The following is a 20,728-nucleotide window of genomic DNA, read 5'->3' as shown; positions in this document are numbered from 1 at the left end:
AATGATGATGATAATAATATTACTATCATGTTTATGTCATAGGCTTTAATACTTTATATATTCTATACTTTTTTTATTTTAGAATTTTTTCCATATAAAAAAAGCAGATAATCATCCCTTGTATACATCTTTACATTTTCGGAAAAACCTAATTAATCTCTGTTTAAAAAAATGTAAAAAAAGAGGAAAAAATAGTAGTATCACTGCCAAATGGAATAAGGTGCTCTGTGCAGCTCATGACAAAGTGACTGTTAAGTTGGATGAAGAAAAGTAAAAAGAACATGAAACGCTTACGCCATCTGCTGGACAGCAACGGCTAAACAAATGATCTTGCAAATTGCCACTAGATACAGTATGCAAACAAGTCTACATTTGCTTTGTTTTGGCTTTTTTCTTTATAACCACAACAAGATGTTTTTTTAAAGTGGTCAACGCTGTCTGATATTTCATGGCCTCTGCAATGAAGTAATTCCACATAACCAGCCGTCACCACAAAGGACACAACAGTCTCCACTCTCAAATGTGCTAAGTGGCAGTAAAAGGAATTTCAGTGTTTTTGAGGCAATCTGTTGCATACCATTTATCACAATTGGGTAAAAGTGTAACTCATTTTGACCCCATTTACAGCTGATCAACTGATGCAACATAAAATGGACACAAAATCTATTTAAAACAGATACAAATCCAGTTGGTCAGTAATGTATTTAAGCCACGTTATAGCAGTGTGAACACATCTATGTCTCCAAGACACATTCAACATCCAAAATGCAGCACAATTAAAACACCAAAAATTATTTTATGCTCAAAGCAACAACATTTCAGTGTCACACACTGGAGGAACATGTATTTGAAGTTTAAAACTTTATGAAGATACAATCCAGATACTAGTCACATAAAGTGACCAGGTGGGACAAAACAGCACATAAACCTGCTGATTTCAGTACTTGCCACTGCCTAGAGTTTTAGATAATCAGATTCTGTACAGTTTTGACCTAGTGTAGTGTACAGATGTAGAACATGTTACTTTTGAAGGGAATAAAAATGCCAGAGTTGTCCTTTTTCAGTTATTTAGTTATTTCCTTTTCTTGGAAATGTTCTTTGAAAAGAATTATGAGCCCTGCTTCCATTGGCTGCTTTAAAGAAAGAACAACTCTCCTAGCTTATCATAGCACCAAAACTATAAATTTTTCTTACATTTAAATCTTATCCTCCTGGCAAACTGCAGGATTCTCTGCCCAGCCCACCTCCCTATTCAGGCATAAGCTTTGATTTCATATTTCGCTTGCCCTGTTAGTACTAACATGCACACGCAGTTCTGTTTTTGATGATTGTTTTTACTTTAAACGTATTTAAAGTTCAGAGTATGTCACCTTTAGATAAAAGTCTTTATTAAACAAAATAGTGGCTTTTTCCCAACCCAATGCTGTAAAAAGCATTTAAAATGTCAGTTACTGAACAGCTAGCTGCCCACTAATTACAATAACTTTTATTGTTTAACTATGCCAAGATAATAATAGTTAAAAAACTAAGTTGAAAAACACTGAACTTCTGCTTTAACCAGACCAGTACGTAAAATGCACTCACCCCTGCAGATCAGGGCAGTAAAACCACAAATAGACAAACAGTGGTTAACTTTTGAAATCAAGTTTATAAGGGTAGACACAAACTCAACAAACATTTTTCTCCTAAACCACATGTATAATGTGTCACATTACACAACACTGACACCTTGTTTTTCACAAAATATGACAGCTGAAATTCTCAAATGTGCAAAATAATGAATTACATAAAAATAGGTTTTAAGGTTCTTATATAATGCCAATGAAATGTAGTCCAAAAGAGTGTGAACATATGTGTATCAGCATCTTAGGTTAAACCCTATGAACATTACACAGAGTATTTTTAGAGCCTTTTAGTGATTCCAGCCTCATTTCAGGTCCACTAGCTCCCACCCACAGCCAAACTTCCATCCAACAGCTGGCCTGATTCCACTGAGTCACAGCTCAGGAGAGCATCCACTGCCCCAGCGAGCGAGTGAACACACACACACACACACACACACACACACACACACACACACACACACACACACACTCTCTCTCTCTCTATCTCACTTTCTCTCTCTCTTGCTCTCACACTCTCTCTGTCTCTCTCTAGCCCATCTAGAGATTCTGACCCTGAGCTATACATAGCAGAGCAGAGTGGGAGATGCTGTAAAGATAGCAGCAGAAATGGGTCTGTCCCTCTTCAGGTCTTGACTGGGACAGAAAACCATGTAAGCACAGACTGCAATGATTAAGATTAGTGTGTGGCTCTGGAAGTTAAGACTGCACAATACATTATTTACTAATCAGTATTGCAGAAACATACCATCAAAATAACAATATTCATTAAGTATTTTAAATGGGAATGGGAAAATGGCAGTGGCTTTTTTTAAACTACATGAAACACTATAAATAAATATGCTGCTCTTTGTATTAAACAATATAGCTGGTCAGTTTTTTTAGAACAAGGGTTCTTAACCAAGGGGATCCAAGGGGACAGTATACAGAGTTGACTCATCCCAATTCATGTTCCCATGTAAGCATTGTGAGTCTGAACATCCAGTTTTCCTTACTAATTGAGCACCTTTTAGAAGGTAGAACTGGAAGCACAAAATATTTTAGTGTTTAGTACATGAAAGGAAGGAACTGCTCTCACAGAGCAATGAAGGTTTAGATTTGTTTATCCGTTAATAATGAAAAAATCTTCGTTTGAAAACTGCATTTTGTGCTTACTTGTGTTTTCTTAGATTAATATTGTAATTTAAATGTTTATCTGAAATATTTAAGTGACAAACATGCAAAAATCATGAAGCGGCAAACACTTTCGCACCACTGTAAATAAGAACTTGATGATTGAACCTGAAGGACACAGAAATGTCTGCAGAACACAGTTTTCATCCTATCAGAATCCACAACCAAATACAGAGTATGTTAAATTAATCTGAGTTTTTACTCTTATCTAACAGCTGTTGGCATATTTGTAATGTCAGTTTCAAAAGAAGTGCATGAAGTCCACAAGCGCTGAGCTGTTTTTCCCCCGTGGTGTGGGCTTGACCTTAATGTGTGTCTCTATTAATATCCTCCAACTTTTTTTGCATCATGTATGTTCTATATGTTACAGTATGTTACACATCTCTGCACCTTATCCTCAGCCCCTGTACTCAGATGTAATGACAATAAAAGCCTCTTGACTCTCTTGACTCCTGATATATGCACTGACATTTTCTTTGTATTAGTATAATTATTGCAAATTTCCCCTTTGCAGGACTAATAAATGCTCATCTTATCTTAAAAATCTAAAATATTTTGCTGCTGTAAGGCACCTATTAAACGTGGTAACTAGAAACTGAGATGAATAAGGTGTGTCTGCGCAGAGAGTTCATCAACCTGTGCTGGACTCTGCCCCCTAAGGACCAGAGCTGGACACTCCAGGTGTAATTTTGATTTATTGGCTCCTCTGAAACACAGTTTGTGTTGTAGTAGAGCCTCCCTCCACCCATGAGCCAGTGAACTTCACACTGCTGTTCCACAGCCACGGTGGACTCACACTTTCTCATTGTGTGCACCTGAGCAGTGTGTGACATTATCAGATTACACAAGCTCAGTGAACACACACTAACAAAGCAGCAAAACAGGTGCCTCATCCCTCCACAGAACAGGAGGAGCAAGCACACACACACACACGCACACACACACTTTACATGTGAGTATCTTGAGGCTTCACAAAGTTACAATATCATTATTATGATAAATTACACAATACATTTTAATGAAAATACATACTACAACTAGAAATACTGTATTTCCAGTTCAACAAACAATAAACAAATGCATGTTACATTCATTGTTAGTTACAAAACTCTACAAGTGGTGCAAAAACAAAAAAACATTTGATTTGTGCAGCATTATTGGGTGCAAGCAGAATTGTTATCAATAAGGAGATCAGCTACTGGTTAAAATTTGCATGGAAATTTATACTCATCATGGCTTTTGCTTAGAGTTCCACCCTCCAAAAACCCAAGTGGAGGAGTTTGAAGTGCTATGAGAAAAACCCTTCCTTACTTTGGAGATCTGCACAAGCACAGTAGCCATAACAAGCAGAAAAACACATTTTGGTGAATAATTAAGTCAAGAACTATAAACTGTTCATGATTTATTCGATTTTCTCAATTATAAAACATTTCTGGCAATTTCAGCCTTAGTTTACAGTTTTTTGATTTCCCCTCATTCAAAAAGATGGGATGTTGGTTGCTGTCTAAAATTGCCTGCTGTCATTGCAAGGCCACGGAGTGAACAGGTTTGCCTACATAAGGACTTTGGTGCAAAGCAGGAATACCCCCTAAAAAAGGCATCTGTCCATCACAGTTTCTATTCACCTACCATACATTTTGTCAATATTTAAACTTTTATAAACATTCTGTTCTGCTGGTTTAATGAATACATCAATATTGATATGATTGTAGAATCTGCATATTGTACATATCACAACATTGTTTTTCCAAACAAGACTCACTCATCTAGACTCACTCACCCATTTTACTGACTGTGTGTTGTTAATTGATGCAGTAGACTGGGGAGGGTAGTAATGTAGTTGTGACCAATAGAACTGAGTTAAAGTCAATAGCCAGACTAAAACATGTCAAGTGAGAGTGAAGACCAAGAATCGAGAGTGGTTGAAAACAAGACCATATTTTTTTTTGTAATTTTTTTGAACATCCAATAACATTAATTATGTACAATAAATATTAAATTACATAATATATTTTAAAAACATATAAAAAATATTTTGTAGTGAACATTGCTAATGCATGTCCAGAGACTGTGAATTAAAAACCTGTGTGTGTGCGCGTGCATGGCACAGGTAGGAGGGATCTTAATTGATGCTTTGACTCCAATATGATATATCTCTAAAAAAAAAAGACCACATAAAAATGAAGACTTTCTTTGATTTTACCAAATCAAATTAAAAACCTCTGGAATATAATCAAGAGGAAGATGGATGATCACAAGCCATCAAACCAAGCTGAACGGCTTAAATTTTTGCACATAAAAAGCACTGTGTAAGTCTGGTGGAGGAGAACATGCCAAGATTCATGAAACTGTGAGGGTTACTGCATCAAATACTGATTTCTAAACTCTTAAAACATTTAATATGACCTTGTTTTTCTGCATTATTTGAGGTCTGAAATCTCTGAATCTATATAATTTTGGCCATTTCTGTTTTTCTGCAAATAAATGCTCTAAATGACAATATTTTTTATTTGGGATTTGGAAGAAATGTTGTCTGTAGTTTATAGAATAAAACAACAATGTTCATTTTAAATCAAACATATACCTATAAATAGCAAAATCAGAGAAACTGATTCAGAAACTGAAGTAGTCTCTTAATTTTTTCCACACCTGTATATACAAATAACGTTCCTGCTCACTGCATCATATTCAGTTTTACAACTTGCTAATATATTAATATCACTGTTAAAATTCTGTTTAAAATAACATCACCTAGCATTTCACACAATTACTAAAAAAATATCAGCAATCTGCCCCTCTGTAACATATCAAAACAATAAGCTGAATGACAGAAGAGTTCCACTGAAACAATCAAACTCTGACCCCTAAAACGTTCAATTTCTAATTATCTCTAATTATCTCTCTGGACTGTATCTCAGAATACATCAGGTCACATTCCATTATGCTGCCATGGAGCCACAAAACCTTTCACTTCATCATCCGGAGTCGGACTGCATGATTATTGTGCAACATGATAAACAAACAGAACTCACTCAAAGCTTTTGTTCCCTCTAACTTTTCGAGCTGTTACACTTCTGAGATCTGGTTAGACCAGATGCAGTCATAGTGGTTCCTTTACAATAAGCCTCCCACACACACTCACAGTCACACACACACACACACACACTGATACACACACACACTGACACACACGTTTCAGTAGTTAATTTACTGAAGTGGGTCTGTTTGCCCATACACCAACTATTAATGGTTTTGTTCTTCCAATCTTTTTTTTTTTTTTTTTTTACTTAATGCTAACTTTTGTCCTCCTCCTCCTGCAAAACTAAATGGGCAGACATATTAATAAGGCACTTTGTGTATAGTGTAAAATAAATGCTATTGGTCAGAAACAATCTTCCTCTGGTAGGTACGTCAAATAAAGCAAGTTGTAGCCTGAAGTTTAGGATCTTTGGCCTGAGCAGCTCAACTTTTTCTCTTACTTACCATTACTTTTATAGTCGTACACACTGTATGTACATATCATATAAAAAAACACTCCAGCGCTAAAGGAAACTTCTTACTCCTAACTCAACTCTGTCTCAGCACAGTTCTTAACTCGGCTCTGACAGCACAAGGTCAGCAGTACACTGCACAGGTGGGTGTAACTGCTGTCCCGACAGGTTTAACCAATATAGACCTTAATTAAATGCTTCACCAATCCATTAAAGGCTCCCATTTTTAGCAAACCGCAGGAGACGCTGGGATTAATATAACTGCTTGATGAATTCTAAACTTATACATTTTATAAGCATATCATAGTTTAGCTTAGGTCATGATGGCATAACTGTGCTATGTGGGGTATGGCTGTGTCAACATACTTAGAAAAACATTAAAGACATTTCTGAAATGTAACTGGAGACATTTCTATGTTTGTGTTGAACAATGCGTGGGAAACAAGTTTAAGTTTGCAGTCACTAAAAAGAACAACATTTTTTTTCAGCTTCCTAAAGAACTAGAGAAAAAATATAAAACATGTTTACACAATTTAAAGCGCATTAAAAAATAAAGTTATTTCCTAACCACTACTACACACCTGCACTTTATTTCTTTAAATGCTACTGTGGAACACTTTCTGTATATTTTACAGTTGACAATTGATCACACTAAATCATTCTACCCATATGTTGCTTTGACAGACATGCACATTCCATATTTACATAGCCTCAGACTGCCCTGCCCTGTCCCGATTTGTATATTTATTGCCCTGTGTACACACTGCTGTGTCGAGATGCACTCTGAGCAGTCCTGTGTAATGTGTTGTAGTTATGTGTTGCATCATGCTCCTAAAGGACTTTTTCCTTTTTAGTGTATGAAAGCTATCATAAGGAATGGTTTGACTGAATCCCTTGGTGTTTATTAGTTATTGTTTTAAAGCAAGCCCGTCCTCCAAGCAAACACACAGAGTTGTCACTATGCTGTCTTTTACTATTTTTACTAATTTAAAATGCTGTGCAGTTGAAAACTAGGCCTAAACTTTGTTCAGGAAACTACCCCTATATGTATGTTGTAACTAAGTTGTCACAACCTCCTCATTAGGCAACACTGCCACTCAGCCATATGACAACCTTTACACAACTTTCCAAAGTTTCTCTTATGTTCCATTATTCATTTTCTAATAAAAGAACACAACTTTTTTAATAATGTATTGTTATGACAACACCGTAGGCACGAAAACAAAATATCACAATGGTGTCACACCGTAATCATGTTTGCTGAGCTATTGGAAGAGAGGTTAAAACAACTGTGAAGGACAATCCTTAATTCTGGCTTAACATGTCTTCATATACTCAGGATATCTCAGTAAGTCTGGATAGGTTAAGCTCAAAGGGTGTCAGATCATATAAATTGTATCTTCCCTTTAATACATTTTAAATGTTGGGCTTAAGTTACTTGAATAAAAACAGTTTAGTAAAAGCAGTGATTCTACTTAAATCAATAAAACCATCTGGATGATTAAATGATTCTTTAAATTGGTGGAAAACCTTTTGTAAATGATCCTCAATAGACCTCAGTAGATATACAGAGCCAATAGGCTTCTGCTACTGTTAAAGTCAAAGTTATGGTCAATGAACACTTTTTCTTATATACAAACTACATAGAGCTACTATACTTAAAAATTCTGCTATTCTGAAAAAAAAATCTTTGAAAATATAAAGCTACAAAAAATACATTGGAAGATAAAAAAAAAACACTTAGAAACATTTTACTGACTGTTTTTTGTAAATGAGCTGTAGAAGTATGAAAACCCCTTCATCATTTACGTACTCTAAACAGAATGTGAAAGTTTGTAACAACAATTACCAGGAACCATTTAGATCCCTTTATTTGTAGTAGTGCAATTCAAATCTCCTCACAATCAACCACATGCTCTCACACATGAACAAGCACACACACACACACACACACACACACACACACACACACACACACAGCCACAGACTGCACTGCCCATTTCAGATTTGTATATTTATTGCCCTGTGTACACACTGCTGTGTCCAGATGTGCTGTAGTATTGTGTTGCATCATCGCCTAAGAACAACATTTTCTATTTTAATGTATACAAGTTTTATTCAGGAATGATTTGTTTGAGTCAAGTTGAGTTTATTAGTTATTGTTTAGCTTCTGGTCAGGTTTGGGGATTTCTTACTTTGTAAGCTGACCTCAGGTAAAAACGAAAACATGATTGCTACTTTCACTTGTTGTAAAAGATTGCACTGTTTTTTTAAGCCAACAATGACTACCTTTCACCAACAGTAGGTCAATGGTTGAAATCTCTGTTTTATTGTATGGTAATGGAAAAAAATATATTTGCAGTTAAAAAATCACATCAATTCAGGGGTCAGATCTGGGGACAATTTAGTCGCTTTACGGAAAGGGATTTATTTGAGTATTTTTGGAAGATTGATGTTTGATGACATTGTCTTTGTTGATGATGTCGGTAATAGCACCATGAGTATGTTTTTGTGATCCACTGCATTTTTTTCATTATTATTGTGTTGTGTAAATACGTGTGTGTGTGTGTGTGTATAAATTCAAGTATGTACTGTAGCTATGTATGTTATGTGTTTGTGTGTTATGTTTGATTAAAAAAGCAATAATACGAAGATCACTGGTTCGAATCCTGTTGATGTAGCTTGCCATCGGCTACCGGAGCCCTAAGAGAGCACAATTGGCTTTGCTCTCTCTGGGTGGGTAGATGGTGCTCTCTTCCCAAAGCACTTCAAAGGTCCACAGCACAAAGCGTCTGTGAGCTGATGTATCGGAACCTGTATCAGCAGCAGTTCAAAAAGAGGTGTTGGCTGACTTCACATGTATCGGAGGAGGCATGTGCTAGCCTTCACCCTCTTGGTGTTGGGGCATCACTAGTGACAGGGGGAGTCTTATTGAGTGGGTTAGGTAATTGGCCGTGTAAATTGGGGAGAAAATGGGGAAAAAATTTGATATATAAACAAATTATAAAAAACAAGAAATCACATTAAATCAGGGAGATCTGTACGCACCGTCTACTTGATGAAAACGCTTTGAACTTTACTTACACTCCGAGACATACACTCCGAGAGGGGATGCTTTTCCTGGCTGGGGTGCACAATTTGGCACAACACCGGTAATAGGACCATGAATACGTTTTTGTGATCCAATGTATTTGTCATTTTGTGTTATGTTATTTGATTTTATTTTTGTTTCATAATTATTGTGCTGTGTAAATAGGTAAGTGTGTGTGTGTGAATTTAAGTTCACTATATAGTGTACTATAGTTATGTATGTTATGTGTTTGTGTGTTATGTTTGGTTAAAAAAAAAAAGTAATAATAAGAATATTCATAAAAAATGACTACCTTTAGACAACTTTCCAAATTCAACTATTTTCCTTTATTTTTTGGTAGTGTGACTGAAATCTCCTCACAAATCAACCACATGTACTCTCTCTCTCTCTCTCAAACACACACACACACACAGATAAACACACAGATAAACACTCACACACTCACCTTCTCCCAAAGAGCGCGAGTCTGCTGAAAGTCTTGCTGTGAGTGTGCGTGCTCGGCTGCACTACGGGGGCGGAGGTGGACAGGTCCGAGCAGGAGGAAGAGGCTGAGTCTGGAGAAGCAGGTTCTTCACCGTCCAGCAGAGCCTCCAGGTGGCCAGACGTCCCGTTCCCCTTTCCATCTCTGTGTCCGTCCATCACGAGCTCAAACACACACCGAGAATGCCTCTCTTCCTCTTACTGATAGTACACACTCACACTCTACAGCAGTGCAGGCTGAGGGCAGGTAGAGATAATCCATCACAGACACATGAATCCACACAGCAGCACTCTGCTCCACTGGGACAGGAACAAGTGAGTGAGAGATAGAAAGAAAGAGAAATAGAAAGAGTGGAGGGAAGAAATTTCCTTTTATTCACTGGAGTTTATATCCCAGGCTTGTAAAGAGAGAACTAGCTACAATGTTCTTGAGTTCCATGGTGCAGAAATTCATTCCACAGAGCAGCTCAGATGATCAATCAGTCTGTCACAGACAGCACCAGGAAGTGTGTCTGACGCTCTGAACGTGAGTGAGTGTGACTGAGTGAGTGACTGAGTAAGTGTGAGTAAGTCTGTCTGAAACTCAAACTCGCAGTCAACTTTTCCTTCTTCTTCTCCTCCTCCATGCTCTGGAGAACCTGCTGATGACTTCCTCTCTTCTATTCTCTCTGTTCTGTTCTTCCACTACTCCGTCGACAACAACCACAACAACTCTGTGTACAGCAGAAGCTTCTCCAGACTACAGACTCTCTCCCTCTTTCTTTACTTCTTTTTCTCTTTCTTTTTTCTCTTCTCTGACACTCACACCGGTCACAGCCAAGCCCAGTGTGTGTGTGTGTGTGTGTGTGTGTGTATCAACCCCAGGTTGGGGCAGGAGCAGCAGGAGCACCCATAGTTTCCTCGCTAGCTGCCTTTCTTGCCTAAAGCTGCTCTAAAGCCTCCTCTCCTCCTTTCAAGCGTTTCCGGACTAACTGGCTCTCTCACACAGAAACACACTTTTATGCTTTACCTTTCTGAGCGCGCTCCAGCCCTCCCTCAACACCTCCTCTCATTGGTTCAGGTTAGGACGAGGTTGTGTCTCCACCTACTGGTGTAGCAGCGAAAAAATAATTCAACTGTGAATCTGTCAAAGAACAAGAAACAAGCCAAATCTGCCAACAGACAAAAGGCACCAGAACTGGACCACTAAGGAAAACTAAAGCAAATATAGAAAAAAATGGTTAAATATTGAAATATTGTCTCAATAAAACTTCCACCACTACTTCTACATCATCTTAAATAGTTACATTAGAATTATACTGATACAACAACTCTGTTGTGTGAAAAAAGTATCTAGACATGGGCTGAATATATAATAATCAAAAGTGGAAATAGAAATAAGTGAGAATACAAATATAATTAGTATATTAAAATATAAAAAAACAGTTGTTTTATGGGAAATTCTTCACCTGAATTTTAACAAAATTACCTTTTTTTACAGATTCATTTTTATACTGAAAAAAGAGGAAATAACGAAAATACAAAAAATAAGAAAGGCTGTACTTCAATGAAAAAATCAGTTCAAGGATTGTAGGAATTTCCTGTTGATGTTGTGAAAAATGTACTGGTACAATTCAGTTTTTATAAATTTGTACAGTATAACAAATAATGTAAAGATCGCAAAGTGCACACATACAATTACACATATACAAGTGTCAAAGTAGCAAAAACACTTCTGCCTTGCAAAGAGAAGTTTCTATATTTAATTGCCAATTTAAAATGCATGCAACCAACAAACAAACTACATACAACATATAGTTCTGGAAGAAGTGTTTAATTTGCCCTTGTACATCCCTGCCTCTCATGTTTAAACTGACAGGACTTGTCGTACTGAATCAGAACGGCTCTGACCGTCTCTGACCTGCTCTAGTCTGAGACTTTTATATGACTCAAAGAGCCAATCAGAAATAAGCAAGGACATATCTTCACGTTGCACAGCAAAATGCGTTCTCTTGATTGGTTCAGAGATTTTTTCAGAGATAATTTAAAAAATAGTCATTGCTCACATTGCGCTTAGGGGTGCAAAAACAAAAATTGGTGGGAGCAACGTCACCCTCAAACCCCCCACCACCCCTAGAACCGGCCCTGCCACATGGATTTAACTAAGTAAATGAAGTGGGGTTGCTGCAGTTGATCAGGTCTAGGTTCAGCAACATTATGTGCTGAATACATGAGGTCAGCTGACTACCTGACTAGTACCAGGTTATTCCATCAATAGATTTTTTTCTTCCCTGATGGCACGGGTATATTGCAAGATGACAATGCCAGGATTCATAGGGCTTAATTGAGAATCTTGACTTAACTGAGAAGACTTTGTGCAGTGCTCAGACTCTACCATCATTAATACAAGATCTTGGTGAAAAAAGAATGCAACACAGGACTGAAATAAACTTTGTGACATTGAAGAAGCTTATTCAAAGAATGCAAAAGTGAATGCTTGCAGCAATCAAAGCTAAAGGTGGCCCAACAACATATTACGGTGTGTGACTTCTTTTTTTGACCAGGCAGTGTATTTAATAAATAGATGACGAATGGATGTATTGATGAATACATAGATGTAAAAGGTACCCATTTACACAGTAGTAGAATACAACAACTGCATTTTTATTTCTTTGCAGATACAGCTACTGAAATCTAAGGTATCAGGCAATACTGATACTGTTACCGATTCAATAGTTTCTAATCTTTTTTTGCTTTTTTGCTGTTTGTTTAATAATTTGTTCAAATTTAAGTTCATAGTCCAAAGCAGCATGGATGCTATATAGATATAAAAGTGGTTACGTTTCATTACTTCCATTACTTCCTTCCATTACTCCACATTCCCACAACTTCAGACCTAAAGAACTACACAAGCAAACAGACACAGGCATAAACAGGCATAAAACAGACATATTACATAGACTGACATAAATTCAACAGGTTTAGGAATGAATAAGTAATTTGAATGCTCTAACTGTGAAAGTGTCACATTTTATAAAGTATGAAGTCTATACAAAATACACATCACACACATTGTCAATGTGTTTTATTTCAGGCTAGATTTTTTTTTTTTTTTGCTGAATTGCATTCACCAGATTCAGCGTTTTATCTCCTCCAGTGTCCAATACATTCAATATTGGTGATATCAGCCTAATAACATTATCTACTGATACTGATGTTCCATTTCTCCTTTTTGTTTGAAACCCACAAACATTTTTCTTTTATCTGCAGTTTTGAGAGAGGTAAAGCAAGGCTTTCGCCCCCACTGGTCCAGATCAAGGCAGGTTACAGCAGCACTGCCATGACTGCACTCATTCTCTGTAGCTTCTACACTGGCCAGGCATCCTCCCACTCAGCTTTACATAAAGCCAGAAGAACAGAAACCCACGCTGCACACGCTACACATCCTCAGGCTGCTTTTAGAAAACACGCTACAGCCAGCCACAGGTTTACACGTGGACTGGTCTACGCACACTCCTGAGGTGCCGATGGGCTAGTCCATCAGATCAGCAACAGATCAGTGGAAGTGCTTCCGGACAGTTAGTTTGACAAACACAGCAAGCTAAAGGTTAAAGATGTTTAATTATTTGAAAGAACAAATATATTACATTACATTGCTTTATATTGTAATTGCGCAATAAAATATAATGTAAATAGAGTCATGGGAGTGTGGAATAGAGGCATAGAGCTGGGCAGGGCACACTGTACACCAGTAATGCAGCAATCTATCTTTTTCTGTTCTAAAAAAATACCTAAACCTAGCTAAAAACATTGCTAAATTATACAATGCATACCTCACCATGTGGGAGCAACTTAATGCATCAGGATTGACTTTGTAAAACAATACAACAATCTAACACAGAAATAAATGTCCTGAATTTCTATCTATTTTTTACTGAAACTCTAAACTGTGTGCAAGACCCTGACAGTGCATTAAAATGAAATGCTAAGTACACACATCAGAATACAAGTAAACAACAGATCCCTGACCCCTCACTTCTCTTTGGCAAAGACTAGAGGACATGTGTTTAGTACAGTTTAGTACATTTGCACTCAACAGCTAACTTAAATTCTTATGGATTTGATTGGAAATAAATGGACAGCACTGGATTTAGCTATTTTAGCTGGATTTACTTTCGATAGCGTGGTTAGCCACAATGCTAACTGTATATGTCTGTTGGGTGCTCTGAACCTATTTTATGAAGAGTAGAAGGTGGGCTACCTGCAATTCTAACAACCAGGCTCAGTTTGTTTGGAGGCATAATACCAGTTTTTCTGAGCTGGATTACCCACTGATTGAGGTTGAGATCACTTGTTAGCTAGGGTAAATTTAGCTGTATGTTATGAAATGTACGGTCGCAAAGAATGTCTATCCTTTGGAACTGGATTATTCTGAACCAGAGTTATAAAGCGTATAATATCGGCATGTAGCTCACGGTGCAGAATGAACAGAAAAGTCTAATCAGTAATTTTTAGATGTCTAACTGTCCAATATCCAATCCAGCTAATTTTAATATTGGAACATATATTTGATCCTAATGTCAGGGAAACTGGGCCACGGTCAGAGGTTAGAGTGTTCAAGGTCAAGCTAGGCAGGAAGCATAACATAAACAAACATATGTAATAATTTTCCCACAATAAATAAATCCATCAGGGACAAAGTGCAAGTTTCCAAGTTCAAAGCCTTTTGTCAACACAGCTTACAAACCATCTCAAGGTAAGCTTTTTAAAAGCAAATCCATTTTGGCAACTTCTTCAGTTAAAAAATCCCACAAAAGGTGTGGAAACAACAAACAGCAAGGAACATGCTGATTCATCTATGCGGCAGCATTTCACAGTATCTTGGACGTGTGTGAGGTAAGTGCTGTCCTGGTTTGAACGTGTTGCGTGGTGTGAGTGTGCAGAATGCTGTGGGCCTACAGTGGAGAGGTGCAGTCGACTACAGGAGTGCACTTCTTCTGCATCATGTGCGGCTGATATTCATGAGCTCATGGATATAATCCCCTCCTACACGCCGCATGCTGTTAGATAACATATTGAGCTGCTCAGGTAGAAAAGGACAGAGAGCAAAAGAATACAGAAAAGAGTGGATGAGGGAGAGAGGAAGGTAAAATAAAGAAAAAAGTGCTAGATACAGTGGCAAGAAAAAGTTTCTTGAATTTACTGCACAGTTTTTTCCTAAAATGTGATCTGATCTTCATCCAAGTCAAGGGTATTGACTAATATAATGTGCCCAAAATAATTAATGTCTTCAATAAGAACAATCATACAAAAGCTCATAGTGGAAGAGGGAAAAGTATGTGATCTCCTGTATTAATGACCTCAAAAATGGTAATTAGAGTCAAGCCTTGCTCATTTTAGATGTAGACAAGAGCTGATAAAAAAGCACTCCAACGAATTGAGTTTGCTACACATAAAAAGGATATGCATATGTTGCATATCCTGCTGCACCAAATAGAGCTTTTAGAGAATCAACAATCAAAAACCTTTGATGTACATGAACTTGGAAAAAGTTATAAAGTGATTTTAAATTCATCTGTCTACAGTAAGAAAAGTCTACAAAATAGAGACTATTTGGGACTGTGGCTGCTCTGCCAAAAAGTGGTCAAATTGACCCCAAGACCACAATGGAGTCTTAATAATAAAATATAAAAAACAACCCCAAGTAACAAAAAAAGTACAGGCTAACATCCGTGTTCACAAGTCTACAATCTGTAAAACCTTGAACAAGCAAAGAACATTGCTGCACACCAGTGGACTGCAAAAGAGCACATGGACACTGGCAAATGTTTTGTGATCAGATGACACTAAGATTGAACTATTGCTGCACTTTGCATCTGGCATAAAAAAGCACTGCACATCATCCCAACTATAAAGTATGGTGGAGGGAATGATGTGGGTCTGCTTTACTGCATCAGGTCCTGGCAGACTTAAAATTAAAAGATGAATTGTATCTAAAGAATTATACTGTGTATCTAAAAAAATACACTGGATAAATGTAAGAGTGTCTGTAAATCAGTTAAACTCTGTAGATGCTGGGTGTCGCAACAGGACAATGACCCAAACACTGGAGCAAGTGAGAAGAAGAAAAGAAAGCAGAAACAGGATTTAAAAAATAATGCGATAGCAGGGTTACGAATCGTTTAATTCACTTGCTTTAATGAACTCTTAGCCAAGTCAATAAAAAACAATGACTTCCTCTGTAAACGTGAACGCTGTGGCTCAATAGAACACCCCGCACTCAGAAGTGTGCCATGCTGCAGGGGAACGTCTCTGAGAAAATATCAAATCTTCTTTGGCTCACCCATTGAAAATATCCATGATTAATTCACGCTTTCATTTGGTTAAGTGACTACACAGACATAGCACAGAGTGAGTAACACCTTGTTTGGTAATGTGATTGGAGCCTTTCTGCCCAGGCTTGAGATTAAAAGGAGGTGACAGACACCTCACTGCACAGCGTCCGTTAGCTTTCACCTATTCATTGCAGCCACCCGTGACCGAGCTTCCGTCTGTATATTTTAAACAAGCACAGCGCTGTCGGCGGCCTCCAATGAACAGAATCGGTAAAACTGACGTGGTGTGGAGAGACAGAAGAGCAGTCTGACCACAGCAGTGTGAAAATCCTTACAGCTTACAGCTAACACTGCAAAATACAGAAGCGATAAAAAAGAGGAAAGAAAGGAAAAACAAGTCTTTATAAGCAGTGGTACATCACATGATAGTTTGGCTAATTTACACAATTAACTTCTTGTTAAACTTTGCTTGTTTAGTTTTGCATTGGAATGACAAAGTTTATATAGGTAATAACCCTGCTGAAACAAAGCCTGGTTAAGTTAAATGACCAGCTCTGACTTTTATCTTGACCAGCTTAGGGTGGGTTTTTGTTTAAGATTAATGGCTTACAAGCATGATCATCCTGACCAGTATATTCAAGTTGGTTTGCCAGTATGACCAGGCTGGTACACCAACATTACCATAATCACCATCATTACTAAGCTGGTTGACCAGCGTGTGTGATCTTGCTTACCTAGCTGCTGAAACAGCATGATGAGCACGACCAAGCTGGTCAACTAGCATGACCACCATTACTAACCTGGTCAACCAGCAACCAGCAAAGCCATTAAGACCAGCATGACCAAACATGATCAAAATAGACCGCAACACACTGAACTATATACTGGTCAAGAGCTGCTTAACCTGCTTGTTTATCTGAATAGGGTACATTTTCTCTTGAATGACAAAGTTTTGAACCATCCCGACAGTCAAAGGTCACCTTAGATCACCTGAAACCAGCTACCAGCCAAAGCTGGTCTTCAGCTGTATTTTTCTGCATACACATACAGGGAATTAATAACATTAAAATTAGGCATTGCAGAATTTTCTAAATAAACCACTTGCCGGCCTCAAACCTTATTGAGTTTTTAAATAATCTCTAGCATTCATTGTACCATATTAGTACTGCATTGTCCAGTCTGTTAAATTGTCTCATCTGTTGTATTTATTGTATTTTTTGTAGTGTTATAGTTCTATGTTGCACTTTCGATACACTTTTGCACTTTATGTTTGTCTATTATTACACTGTGTACCTGTACTCAGATGTATTGACAATAAAAGTCTCTTGATTTGACTTTAGAATTGCTCAAAAGAGGGTGTTTTCTGACACACAATGTGTCTGTGTCTCAAATGCATACAAAACACTAATACTAATACTATAAACTATATCCTATGAATTAGTCTCAGAATCAACCTTATTTAGAATCAGTCTTGTTTCAGTTTTGTGGTAAGGCAGACAAACAAAAAAGATGCGTCTGTCTGAGGTAACATTTATTAAAAATGTCCAACCCTGATATATATGCATGTCCAGCCAATCAGCCAGGGATATTAGATTGTTTTTACCAAGAAAACGCATGTTTAGATGAGCAAATATAAAGAAAATAAATATTGGAACTTCATTGGCCAGTGTGAACATGTCCTGAAAAAATGAGTTTTAAGTAGCTTTTCCTTTAGGCTATTTAAATAATACCTGATAACAGAGAAGGCAGCTATGTGTTTTCAACAATTTTATCTTCTTATCTGGGGAAAATACGTTTAAAACAAAAGTAACACACCTGCCCCCAGTGCATTATGTCTCATCCCTCCGGTTTTCTTTTCTTAAGGTGAAAAAGGAAGGCTACTAAAATGAGCACTATAAACTGGTCATGATGTTTTTATCTGATTTTATCAGTAATTTACAATATGTTTCAGAAATGGTAATGTGACATTTGGTTTCCAGTATTTTAGACTCTTCCCAAAAAAGGTGGAAGGTCTTGTTGCAAAGATGGCTGTTAAGTGAACTCATTTGCCTGTAAGGACTAAAATATAATACATATTTGGAAACATTTATATTTGAAGTCTATATATAATCTTTCAGTCCAAATATTCACCTTAGGAAAAAGAATAGCGGTATATAATAATACATAGTATTAGTACCTTTGAACAGGTGGAGTGCAGTATGTTGAAGGCACGTCCCATTTTTGGTGGCCTTTCCACATCTGGATTCTATTCCTGACGATTCTCCTCTGTACGAATGCACATCAAGCATTTACAGGGCTCCTGCAGAAGCAGAAACCATTAGATTACAATTTTATGCAGTTCCTGAAAAATTCACTACCACTGACCACTATTTACAGCTGTTCTAAATCAAATTGACATAAGTTAAATATCATTAAACATTCTAGATGGATTTGTCAAAAACAAAGCTTGGGACGTGATCTCCATCAGAACAATCTCTTTTCACTAAGAAAAACACTCACAGATTTATATGTGTGTAATTATCCATGACGTAAATTAATCTTACTATGTTTATGATTTACCATGATGAAACAAATGGTACAAAATTAACCCTAGCATGTAGTTACATGATCTAATGAGACTAAAGCTGGAATGCAGGAGGAGTGTGGAACATAATATAGTCGTACTGAAGTAGGCTGAAGGTTAATGCTGGTTGTTTGCAAACGTGGCATTTAAAAAACAAAACAAAACAGTTGCATAATATATCAGAATCAATAGAGTGTCTATTCTCGACACTGCACGGACACTTTTTTGCATTGCAAAACCACACTGTTTCATTGCATTGTTGTCCCCCTTGTGTATACAGAATTGCTGACTTACTACACCATTTATAAAGCCAGGCTCTCACTAATTATACCTTTGCAGATCATGTGTATGCTGGTAAATTGACCAACACCAGACCCAGAGACCAAAGAACAGTGCACGAGCCAGTGTCTATTATGTTCTAGGCAATCCCTTTAATGTCTGCATCATAGCATGCTTTGAGCTCCAGCTCTGCATACACAAAGCCTGTTCTGGGCTGATGAATTTAAAGTTACTTTAGGGACATTGGTGTTTGATGTGATGAGCCAGGTGTGGCTGAATGTCCTTTGTTCTAACCAACCCACTCGGTCATCGCACGTCCAGGCTCATATCCCTGTGAAAACATGCACTATCTATCTACAAAGCATTTGTGCCATTAGTACAGAAGCAGATTAAATCAGTGGTCTGTGTTTTCTATCAGTTTACTATTGGTTTAATTGACTTTGAGGCTTATTTTTTTGGACAAAAAAAAAACAGAAAGCATGGTCCAGCTTTCACTAATACAATAATGAGTCTTAATCCCAGAGTACCACTGCCCTGTATGTTAGAGGGCTAAGAAAGAGGAAAATCCAAAATATGAAGAACATTACTTTCACAATAATGTTTGTTTATTTATTTATTTTACACATCATTTGTGTAAAGCCAATAATTTTTTTTGTCATAATTTGTACAGTTGTTGGGCAGAATGAGCATAAACACTTTAACAGAAAAGTAGCATCCAACAAGTTGATAGTTTGGGGTTAAACTTAAGCATTCTAAGGTAGTTCTCCTGCTAAGGACTGAAATTTTTTTGTAAATACTGACACTTTCAAAAACATATTTAGATATAAAAAACGTACCTGTCTGAATCCTAGTACCATAGTCACCCTACCCCACACATTTTAGTGGATTTCCTGATTGATCACTCCCACCGTCAGTCTGAAAGAGCTTGTTAAGGAAAGCTGTAGTTTAGAATTAAGTGTGTTGGGAGATTGATAGGCACAAACGTGCAGGGCAGAGAGCTCCTAGAGAAACACTGATATAGCTAACTGGCTTACCAACAAACTAAGGGGGTATATTGATCAGCAGCAATTGTTCGTTTGCTGGGTAGTTTGAATATGATGATCGACTAGCAGTGTCACATCATAATTATAACCACATAAGCCTAAATCATGTTTGTCTAAACCATTTTTTTCTGAACTCTGTTCCTGTAGGCACCCTGCCCTGCACATTCATGAGGATTGTCTTTTTTAACACATCCCCTGCAAGGATTATAAGACTTGGCCTACGCAAACAGTGATGTGAACAATTTATTAACCAATAGGAGAGCTACGGGAGGCCACAAGGCAAGCGCGGGAATGTTTGCGGAACTGGACATGGATTTTAAATAATCTCAAAAAGAATCTAGTTGCAACATTACAAATAGTGACCCTGCAAGATCCCTAATCTTTGTACAACGTTAAACTGTGACTTTTATTTAGATGCGAGAGGGTGTCAGACTATTAAAGTCTATTAAAAGTCTTTTCAGAGTCTTTTCAAAGTCAATCTAGTGTATGGTTAGCATTAATTAAGGTTAGCAGAATTAAGTGTGTGGGGGATATGGGTAATCACTAAAATGTGCATGGTAGGGAACATTCAGAGAAACACTGATCTAGCTAACTAGGTCCCTGGTCATCAACAAATCCAGCAAATTATGGGCAGTTAACCAGAACAGCACCAGGCAAACATTATAAGCCAAA

General features: G+C 37.4%; 1 protein-coding gene across 2 annotated transcripts in view; it reads right to left on the bottom strand.

The window, feature by feature from the left end:
• Positions 1-18,463, bottom strand: part of dgkzb (diacylglycerol kinase, zeta b) — a 48,320-nt gene extending 29,857 nt beyond the window's left edge. Inside the window, exons 1-3 of one of the 2 annotated variants that reach the window (XM_022672375.2) lie at positions 18,348-18,418; positions 10,867-10,944; positions 9,823-10,157 (exon numbers count right to left, since the gene is read on the bottom strand). In XM_022672375.2, coding sequence (XP_022528096.2) covers positions 9,823-10,016 — 194 coding nt within the window. In that variant the 5' untranslated portion in view covers positions 10,017-10,157; positions 10,867-10,944; positions 18,348-18,418. Of the gene's footprint in view, positions 1-9,822; positions 10,158-10,866; positions 10,945-18,347 lie in introns of both variants that reach the window. The other variant, XM_022672376.2, reaches the window with a different exon arrangement.
• Positions 18,464-20,728: the final 2,265 nt, after the last annotated feature.

The sequence above is a fragment of the Astyanax mexicanus genome, chromosome 2 (assembly GCF_023375975.1).
Source record: "Astyanax mexicanus isolate ESR-SI-001 chromosome 2, AstMex3_surface, whole genome shotgun sequence".
NCBI classification, from domain to species: domain Eukaryota; kingdom Metazoa; phylum Chordata; class Actinopteri; order Characiformes; family Acestrorhamphidae; genus Astyanax; species Astyanax mexicanus.
Note: the sequence above shows the minus strand (reverse complement) of the source record. Positions and strands in the feature narration are given on the sequence as shown.